Source organism: Leiobunum rupestre, chromosome 2, assembly GCF_980474605.1.
Source record: "Leiobunum rupestre chromosome 2, qqLeiRupe1.1.hap1, whole genome shotgun sequence".
In the NCBI taxonomy this organism is placed as follows: Eukaryota; Metazoa; Arthropoda; class Arachnida; order Opiliones; family Sclerosomatidae; genus Leiobunum; species Leiobunum rupestre.
In genome coordinates, this window is record NC_143385.1 from 19302736 (window position 1) to 19314167 (window position 11432).

General features: G+C 33.4%; 1 protein-coding gene across 1 annotated transcript; it reads left to right on the plus strand.

Moving 5' to 3' along the window:
- Nucleotides 1-3059: 3059 nt before the first annotated feature.
- On the plus strand, nt 3060-7546 carry LOC149956299 (putative glutamate receptor). Its single transcript, XM_090166834.1, has 6 exons — nt 3060-3116; nt 5645-5748; nt 5828-5918; nt 6694-6855; nt 7242-7350; nt 7479-7546. Exons 1-6 carry the CDS (start codon nt 3060-3062, stop codon nt 7523-7525), a joined length of 570 nt encoding a protein of 189 aa, XP_090022960.1. The 3' UTR covers nt 7526-7546.
- The last annotated feature ends 3886 nt before the right edge of the window (nt 7547-11432 follow it).

The following is an 11432-nucleotide window of genomic DNA, read 5'->3' on the forward strand; positions in this document are numbered from 1 at the left end:
CATAGCATGATTTGTGCAGAGCTTTTAATCGTTTACTTTTATCTCCACCATGTATCAAGAGTTTTACAACTCTGCCGAGCTTTCAAATAAAAAACCAACCATGTTTTATTTATATTTACCAAGGGAACGTGTAATTTATATTCACCAATGCAATCTGTAATTTATAGCCGCAAATGCAAAGTGTTATTTATAGCCGCAAATGCGCCGTGTAATTTATAGCGACAAATGCGCCGTGTAATTTATAGCCGCAAATGCGCCGTGTAATTTATAGCCGCAAATGCAACGTGTAATTTATAGCCACAAGACAATATAAATAGAACGGGGTACAGTACACAGACATTGTTAATGAAAATAGCCATTAAGGCAATTAATATGAGTATATATTATAATTCAAATCGAAAAAAATCTAACGCACTTAATGTAAGTAAGCACATTTCTCAACAGTACTTGAATGGTGGGTCTCCAGCCCTGTTCTGGCTGTACTACCTTACAAATGTATGGCTCGTACACTACTGATCCTCAAATAACTATAATTTCCGGCTACTCACTCGTTAAGCTTTTGAATAATTAAGACGCCTTTACATAGAGGATTAAGTGCCCAGAATGTTTATTGTTATGAAAAATTATTCAAAGATTAACCATACTTCATTACTGTTATTAAAATTCCCAAAATTATTTACACAATGCTAGATGTATACACCTGAATTAAAATTCAATAATAATTTTTTTTTAATTCTGTAAAAAATCAGCTGGGTAAAAAAACTTATGGGAGAGATAAAAAAAATTAACCTTAAACTAAATTTCACTTTCCACAAAATTATTTCTGGTTCTACTAAATACATTATTTTTAACCTACAATATATGAACGGCTACGGTCTAATTTTCCCTACGAAGCAAAGGCTTAACGGTTAAATGTTAATTACTATTAACTGCAGTGAAATTAATTACGATAATGTTAATTTTTACCTTAAAATATTTTATTACGTATAAATAATGAGATTTTAATAAAGTTTCCATAAAAAATTATTTATTATTTCTTTTGTTAATTGCGAAAAACAACGGTAACTCGAAGACGGACAAAATAAAATAAAATTGTTTTATTTTCAGACTTAACTTGTTCTGCAACTGAGGTTACTTGCTTTTGCCGATGACTCCCATTTTTTTATTTATTTTAAATGTAATATTTAAACCAGCTGATTTAAAAATACTCATAGATTTAGAGAATAGAGTTAGTTTTGGAAAATATAAGCGTAAAGTATTATTACAGTTGAATTAATCATGTAAAGAATTTGAAACTACAGTACATTAAACTTTCTTTAATAGATTTTTTAAATCCCCTTTACTTATTTAACGGTTCAATCAGAGAACCATTAACCTAGATCTTGTACTGAATTAAAATAACTCGTAAATAAGCAATATCAAGGTAAGGAAGGTCTATAAAAACCCGAGCATTTGGGCCAAAGCGGAAATTACGCCGCAACTGCAGTTTGTTGGAATTTGTTTTATAAAAAGTTGGTAAGCCAAAATATACCTCTCCTCGGAAGAGTTTTTAATTTTCACTGAAGCGTAACTCTATTCGTGGTTTTGCGGTAGAACGCTCACCTGTCGAGCAAGAGGGCTCGGGTTCGAATCCCGGCCGATTAAAAAATTATACTTCACCCAATGACAAAAAGAAGGCGCTTTTGTAAAAACATTTTCCCTGATTCTAAGAAACTGGGTACGCAGTGATTACCCTTTGCCCCGAAAATGCGAACGCGTTCGCAGGCCTGACCCACAGACAGATAGACCCACCCACAGACAGACACGGTGGTTGTATAACCCCTCCTAGGGTACAAAGTCCCCTCGGAGAGGTAAAAACGAAATTTACGGATTTATAATTTTTACTTATGCGGTTTGATTGTAAATCAAATGCATTTTAAATGTGAAATCTGTGGTTTGATTGGAAATTGAATGCAATACAAATGTAAAATCTGTGGTTTCAATAGAAATTGAATACATTTTAAATTTGAAACCTACGGTTTGATTGCTAATTGAATGAATTATAAATGTTTAATCTTTGGTTTGAATAGAATTTGAAAGCATTATAAATGAGAAATCTACGGTTTCATTGAAATTGAAAGCATTTTAAATGTTAAATCTACGGTTTGATTGAAAAGTCTTTGGTTTCAGAAATGTAAAAATTACGGTAGTTCCTCAGTCTAAATTATAATAATACAAGACCATTATTTTAAATCACTAACGCACGAACAAAATATAACTTTTATTATTAGGATATAGCTGGTATGCTTTAAAACTCATTTTCTGAGAAATGTAAAATATGAAGGTAGATGGTATAAAATATTAACTCTGAGTGAATTGAGTGAAACCACTTTGGTGCCAAGACTTGAAGGCTTCGGGATCGTATCGAGCAGGCAATTTAAGGCACTTTAGGGTTTTAGACAAGGGCTTCAAACGCTTAACTGATTTAGATCGTAAATATTCGGATCAGGTTGATCTGTTACAATTCCTCAAACGACATTGATTTCTTATGGTAACACCTTCATTATCTTATACAACCGATATGAACCGATCGCCTATATTTAATTTCTTAAGATTCCGTTAGATTTGACTTATACGTTTAATATCGAAGAAATAAAAAAAATTTTGCAGTTTTAAAATAACGAAATAAATTGAATCGAGGGATAGATAAAATTGATAACTTTAGGGCATCCGAAATCAGCTCTCTTTATGTCTGTCAGTTTACATCGAATTCAGATTAATTTCCGAACTTTGAGACACTGGGTTCTTTTAGTTTTAGATTTGGTTAGGTTCCATTTAAATTCCCCGCCAATGCGTTAAATCTTTCAGTTTACTTTCGTGGGTGCCTCTCAATTGACAAAAATCCATTCCGTTTACAGTCAACGTATTCTCGTTTAAACGTTATCGTGGTTTAATTTGTCAAACAGTCTTAATCACTAGGTAATTGTACACATTAATATTTCGTTAGATGAAAGAGTACAAAAAAGACGAAAACCTAATCAGTTTCTTTATTTTTCAGAAAATTAAAACCTATTAAAAAAATGCCGAGCGAAATCGACTGCTGTAATTACACCGAGCTAAAGATAGCGCATGTCGTCGTAAGTATTTACAATAATATAAGGGCAACTAAGCATAGCTCTAGCCATCTTTACATGAGAGCGTTGGTAGAACCTACACGTTCATGAAGTTTGTTTTTAAGTTGGTTACGCCGGCATTCATTTCGACGGCTTAATTAAATTAAAATTTTTCCCTGAGTGAAACGAGCACCACGTCGACCCGTTTTGTCAGTGCCAGTGGCGTACCTAGACCCTTTGAGCCCCAGGGCGGGTCACGAATTTGCCGCCCCTCCCAATTTCCAAAAGGGCCAAAACGCAATGTAAAGTATATAATATAATATAATATTATATTACTGTAAATAAGCGTACAATATTGTGCAAGTTAAACATTATGGTACGACCATGGACATTGTATCTTTAAAGATACAGCGTCCATGGTACGACCAAAATTTTATCCTAAGAATATTGTTTTGTACAATAATTATTGTACATCTGGCAACGCTGATTTCAAGGCAGTCTAACAATGTAAGTTAAAGTGAAGTAGAGTAGAACTCGTAATTCGTTAAGATGTGATAAACGTATTTAAACCGAACAAAATTGTTTGCACTCGTTTCGATTTTCGTGCTATAAAGGTTTTAAAATTATATTTCCACATCATAGCGTATGTAGACACGTATTATACGTGTCTACGTATAATTATACGGTATAATTAGTATTTAGTAAGAATTAAAACGGATGATATATAACGGTATATTAGTATTTATTTATGTCGTCTTGTGTGGTCGTGCACACTACTACATCATAAAAATATGGAACGTTTGAAGTTTTGGTTTCACTTTAGATCAGTGTTGCCAGATGGTGGGAAATTTCCCATATTGTTGCAATTTTTTTGGTTAATTTTGGATCTGTTGGAAAATGATAATTTCTTTTCAAAAACGTTGATTTTGTGGGAATTTTAATTTCCGCGGGTATTTATCCCATGTTTTTTTTTAAATTTGACTATCAACAGAAAGCCCAAAATTATCTAGAGCTTGATATTTTCGTGAATCTTGTGATTCCATAAATAATATAAAGGAGGTGCCTCCTAATACTGCAATCAATCAATGCATAAGCCTAACAACCAAAATGTTTAAACATTGCAATTTCAATAAAATTTAATTTGAAAAAGTTAATTTTTCAAAAATTTGAAAATTATGGCATGTTTTCCTTGGGGGGGGGGGGGGGCTAAATATTGGTTTGGGAATTTGTGGGAAATTTACTAGCCAGCAATGGGAATTTCAACTTTCAAACACTGGCAACACTGCTTTAGATTATATATCGATAATATTTTTAGATTTTAGATTTTAAACCAAGGGTTAATTCAAGATTAATAAACTTGGTTAACAATTTATTATATGTGTTTTCAATGTCATGTAAAATTAATGAAGTAAAAACAAATACAGAAAAAAAAAGAACTTACAAACTTAAAAGTCAAATTTTTTTCTTGAGTGAAAAAGCCCGCCCTTAGAAAGTGCTGCCCGGGCGGACTGAAACCCCCCCCCCCTAGGTCAGCGAGTTTGTTAATCGCTCGTGGTAAGAAGTTTTGGTGATAGATAATTCTTCTAATTTCAATAAATATTAATTGGTGTAGTGTGCTGTTCTAGAGAGTGATTAATTGGAGCTATTTTGAAAAACTGTTTAAAATACCGTTTGGAGAATTGAATGAAAAACTCTTTCAGAAAACGGACAAAAAAAAATTCAATCAGAACCAATTAAGTTTTATCTGTAACCGACTTTTTTGGAAACACATTATTGACAGTCAGGCTAAAGCGTACCATTATTTTGATTTGAAAAAAGTGCAGTCACTTGAATACACAAATAAATTCCCTCTCACTGTCCGATTTTTCTGATTAAACATTTCTCTGACATATGTTTTTTAAAGATTTGTACTGAAACAAACTGACTTTATATTCGAAACAGTTCCCCTTCGGCAGTTGAGTAACAAAATCAAATTTCTTCTAACTGTAAAGCAAAAGTTTTCAGTGCATTTAATTTTAAAGTGAATAACTTCATTATAATTTTTACCTCATTTTCAAGGATTTGTATTTTATGTTATCAATCTAGCGAAATGTTAAAGTAAATAACAACGCTATAGCGTAGCGCAAAAAGTTCTTTCAGATGCGTGGAAAACTGAATTTAAAACATTAAATGTTATTCATAACTAATGCATGGCGCCACCAATGCGTCACAAATGGCAAATGTGGGGGATATGAAATGGCGGCTCCTTTCGAAGACGCTTTAACTTTTAAGACGGTAAAAGGTGCTCTTGAGATGTTTCGGTAAATATTTATTATTAAATCTTTAGATTTATTGGTTTTTAACGCTGTAAGTTCGTACGAATTTTTAAGTTCTGACCTAATTATATTCCTTACGATTGCGAAATGTTGAAAATGACGAAAATTTTATTGCGTACGATGCAGGAATGTTCGTTGTTGATAAAGGCAAAATCGAAAACTAAAGCCAGAATAGCTCAATAAATTAAAGTTGTTTTTCTTCGGAGTTAAATATTTAAAACTATTTCAACTTCACAGAATCCATCTGTTCGACTAGAATTGGACCAAAATAATTACGTCGTCAATACGGAAGGCTACGAAGCTCTATTCTTCTCCACGTTAATGCGCTATTTTAATGTCAGGTTTGTATCACTAATTCACTATTAAGTGTTCTATACGATAAATCGCTGAATTATTGGTTAACAGAATTTGCTTTCTCAGGATTAAAGTTCAATTCCCGTTGGATAAACAGTTCGGATCTAAAAATGATTTGGGAGAGTGGACTGGGATGATTGCCATGCTCCTCAGAAACGTAAGAAATAAGTTGCTTTTGTATTTAACGGGAATCTCTATAAGTTTTAAGTAAACATTACCGTCATTAAGTGAGGTAAATGCTATTTGCTTTGAACTGCGATGTTATGTACTACGAGTTACATATTCGGTGCCGACCACGTTCTCGGAGCAAAAAAACGCTTCCTAAAATTAACTTCACATTAATATATCCAAGGAAAGCTAACTAAGAAATTAAAGAGGTTAATTGTTTAATATAGTTTAAACTGTAAATAAATTTAATGTTTACTAATTAAGCGAATTATTATGTGGCTGATTTAGGTCTTAATACTTCCTTTTACCGAATAATTAGCTATGGAATGTAAAAACCGCAAACCCAAAGCAAAAACCTTAAATACTTTATCAATAAATTTAAATGGTCTAACGTAAGTTAGGTGTTCCGATTTTTTTCCCACAAGCCCTGGATCCTCTTGCTGCAAGGGGAAAGAGCTAGCCAATCACCACCCTAAATGAAAATGTGCTCAGAGCTGGATCAAATTGTATATTGATTTAAAACATAATAAACCACGACAATTTTTTGGAACTCATCTGTTCTTAAAAAACAATGGATTTCACTTTAACTGAAACCACACTAAGACGTTACAATTTCATCAAACAAAATTATTTTATCGTTAAAAAAGCCCTTAGGAACGAATCTTAAATAACAGATTTCATTTCTTTTAAAATTATCCTGATAATAGGTCCGTGGCGAACACTTGCAAGAGGATTTTATTTAATTGTTTTATTATTAAATGTAGGAATCGGACTTGGCGTTTTCGTGCATATCGGAAATTTACGAAAGATTTCGAGTCGTCGATTACTCAACACCTTATGATGTTGACGAAATCAAGTTCGCCACCAAAGCCAACAGTTTCATTTTGAGCACGGGCCTATTTTTTGTGACACCGTTTAATTTAGAGGTTCGTTTATTTCTAGCCTTGTTTAAACGGCCAATTCTTTATAAATTCTTTATTTATACGAGTGGTATAAATTTCTGCCATGCTTATGTAAATTGCTGTAGGTAGTGTTCTAAGGGTGATTTAAAAAGGAGTTTAATCAAAACTTTATAAAATAAGGTATTTTATAAAATAACCCTAAAGTAAGAGAAATAAATTAAATTAAATAAATGTTTATATTATTTCAGATAATTGTTACATCAAGTATTTGCAAAATTGGAATTCATTGCAAAGCTTTGAAAAAGATGCTAAAAACCATTCATTTTTAATCTTTATATATTATAAACGCTTCTTGGAATGCTAGTTTTTCTGATAAGTACTTTATTTTTAAGTTTATTTCCTTTTTTTAGGTGTGGTTACTTGTGATCATTTACATATCTGTTTACGAGTTCACGAGATTAAAAATGGATAAAATAATAATTGTTTTCAAGGAAAAATCAAACCAAAAACTAAACGGAGGTAGTATTGATTAATGTTTAAATAATCTCATGCCTTAATTTTAAATTTAAGCAGATAACACTTTTTTAAAAAAAAGAAGCTGAAATTATTTTACCCATCAAAAATTAAGTGTGTTAAACTTTTGGTAGAAATGCTTCACGGTTCATGGTTCTACCTGCATATATTTCTCCATTAATGTAAATCACTGTGAAATTGGTGTTTTGTCTTGAAACGTAAATTAAAGGATTGCGGGTTCGGAGAAAGATAGATCTGTTCTACATTAATTTTGATTCCAATTTATTCACCTTTTAACTTAATTAAAAAAACGCAAAAATAATACAATGTTTGTCAAATTAACGGACTCCCGAGCCTCCTGGTCTATCGCGAGATGATGGGAAAAGACCCGATGGCATGTCTCTGGTCCCTTGGGCAGGTAGCAAATCCCTGGCGTGGGATTTCACCTGCACTGACCCTCTAGCGCCATCGTATTTGGGATCTTCTTCGTCAGCCCTCTCTGGGCAGCCACCCAGACTGAAACAAGAAGAAATCCAAGAACGAGGGCCTAGAAAATCGATACCTATTCAGAGCCGTTGCCATCGAAACTCTGGGTTCTTAGAATTTTAAATTTGGTACTTTTTGAGTAAAATGGCTCGATCAATAATCTTAGTAAAGATTTACATAAAAAAGTAATAGTAGGCTTATATAATTGAAGAAGTTGTGAGTTTTATGATAACGTTTCCGACGGTATATGTCCTGATATGCAGTTGAAAATGTTGGAAATTTGAAAAAGTATAACTTCGACTAAATATCCGTCCCTAAAGAGGCCCTTTGCGGCATAAGGGGAAATAGATCTGGCTTGAAGAATTTGGAAAAAATGTCCACTGCTTTACCCAAACTTGCTATGGCTGAATGCTCCTTGAAAAAATACGGCAAGAGGTTTTGTCTGTTGATCTACATGTAACTGAATTTGGCTGTAAAATCTGTCATATTTTGCGCCCTACGATGATTTATTCTTCATTAGTGTATTCGTCGAAGGCGGTTACTAGATTCACGGCAATAACGTTTGTTCCGGGTAAGCCATGGCATGTACGAAACACCTTAAGACCACTTAAACGCATTCACTTGAACTGTGAGCAATTTTACTGTTGTGACTGAGCGCTGTTAATTGAGACCCATTGAGAGAGGGAATCACAAGAGGCTAAATACAATCGCTATTCAAGTAGTTGAAAAGGCAACAAACCTTTTTATCGTTTAAACAAAAGATTTCCTTGTCCGTCGTCGTATATACATATTAGGCGTAAACAAAGAAATTAAACGTAGTGTTTTTCTAATGTTAGCAGATATTTTAGTGCTGTTATTTAGATAATAGAGTTGGCTACCATTTGTACATGTCCCATACAGTTACCAGCTAACATTCGTTCCCCACTCGTGGGAAATTTAGTTATCAAAAATAAACATATTTTTCGAAGGTCAGAAAGGCTTCCTAGCTGAACAGTGTGCATCAAGTGCAAACGATCGAGAAGCTCACGATGCCCAAAACGCATGCTCGTTTCTTTGGAATCAAGTGTCTGCTTATGTGTGGTAGGGAAATACTTGATTATTGATGAAACACATCAATCTCTTTGATATGCCTGATCATTTTAAAAAAGCAAAAGGGCGAAAAAAATTGCATTTTTGAGGATGTAACAAACAGTTTGATTCTCAAAAGGCGATAGTTATTATCATCAAATGTTGCGTCAATAACACGTACTGAGAAGTTAGCTCTATTAATTTGAAATAAACAGTAACAAATTAATTCAAATTGGAAAAATATATCGATAGATAAGATCTGGGAATGCACCATGAAAACCCTCTTAATCAGTATCATAAGCAAAGCATACTTCCTTAAAGTTTCGGCTCTAGATCACATAAGAAAAAGTTTCTAAGATACCCAGAATTGTTTCTTCATCGAATTTCTTTGGATAGTTTAAAGTTTTCTTCAAAAACTTACCCAATTGAACATAACTTATCGTTCGACGGTTGAAATGAGAACAATGAGTGACTGATTTGCTAAGGTTTAAGATTAGGTGCTTCTCAGATGTGCCGTTAAAAGGAGTCCGAAAGTATCTCGTGCCAGTGGCTGTACGACATGTACACGAACATGTTTTATTAAACTTCTGGGAATACTTCTGAAAAACATGTCTAATACAAATATAGTTTTTAAAAAAGGCTTATTAAAAATATCAAGTGTTTTTGAATGAAACAATGATGTTATTTTAATCAATTAAGCACTTTTTATTCTTATGCAATACAATACCTGCTCAACGTATTTTTGAATTTCTATCTTGATTTGATGTTCTTTGTTTTTTTTAATTTGACAACACGTCATACCTGGGGCAGACACTGCACTCAGTTTGCTTCAAGTTTCCTGTCTGCTGTTGGAAGTTTTCCTGATACCTTTCTATTGCGCAATGCTTACATCAAATGTGAGTAGCGTGTCATCAGCCGCTCCCTTGGACACTTGGGAACAATTGGAACAGGAAGCTAGTTTGGGAACCATTCGGGTTGTTTCTGATCAAGATGGATATCTCTACGATCATATCGTCGTAAGCAATTTCGTTATCAGGGTCAACTAATATATTAATCAAATAAGATCATTTTGCATAACAAATCTTTAATTAATGGAATAATTTTTACGTCATGTAATCGAAATTTTCTTGGAGAAAATAAGTAGTGGTAAAGGATGGAAAATGATAGTCGGACCGCTAAAATATCAAGGATATTCACTTTCTTTTAAGCATATTTCTTACTAAAGATTCAGTACGATGGAAGCTAACAACCTTAAGTAGTAAGGTCGACTTCGAAGGAAAACAATAGAATTGCTTTACTAAAAGAAGGTAAGTTGAGCGTAAAAATAGGCTTTGACCATATAAGTCAAAGTGTAATATTTTTGACATGGTAAGCTTTAAACCGGCGCCTGCACAGGCTGCTACTAGTTCCGATGCCAAATGCAAAATTAAATTTTGTCAAATTCCCGTTTCACGGGTGAACATCGATTTCGCACCTTACCCCTTTAGTTATAGTTCATTTTTATTGAAATATTTTTATTTTAACTTATTAAATATTTTTTGAACAAAATAATTTTCAACGTTATTTGCCATTTCCTCAATATTTGGAAAAGCAAATTGCTTAAGCGTTATTATTCAACCAATGTTTTCGATTCAAATAACCGATTTTTCTGAGCATAATTTGTATCTTCTTCAGTTTTGAAATAATTATTTTATCTTATTTATAGAACAAACGAGAAACAATGGTGCTTCATATAAATAAATTATTTGAAGATAAGAACTTTGAGTCGTGTTTAAGAATTATCCATTGAATTAAACAGGCTAACAACAAATGCACAAACTTAAGTAAAGATCCTTAGTTTAAATTAGATTGAAGGGTAACAATACGTATTAAGGTGATGCCCAGTCATTCATGCTACCCAAACTCACGGGTCACTAAATTCAGTATAACAATTAATCTCAATTTGGAAGCCCAGGGAGCAGGAAACATTTGAAGTCAATGTTATTAGGGAAATCTTCTCAAGAAAATTTATTTTCAGTCTCTGCGACGCTCATCGTCTTTTGCTAATATTGCAAAAATTGTCGAAAATGAGAAACAAGACCAGTTCCAAGGTATCGATTACTACGTAAAAAAAGTGTCAGAAACGCCCAACTTCGCTTACATTCAAAGCAATATGGCCATAAAGATAGCCTGCTCTCATTGGAACTTGGAAGACAAAATTCATATTTCACAAGAACCTCTTTTCTTCGATCTTATCTCCATTCCACTCTCTAAGAATTTCGCCTTCTGTTGCCAGAGAAAACTAAACTCGTTGTAAGTACTGAAATGGGATTATTTACAAGCGTAGTGATTTCCTGTGATCAAGTAGAGGATATTTAAAGGCGGTTTAACGTATATTTCGTTTGGCCGCTAGAAACGCTGTGGTTTTACTTATAGGTGAAAGTATGTAAATAGGGTAGCGCGGACGTTTTCCTTAGCCTAGGGGAAGATAATTCATTTGGCCAAGATTCTGCTTAACAGCCCCCCAGTAGCAATTTTCGCCTGCCCGACGGCGC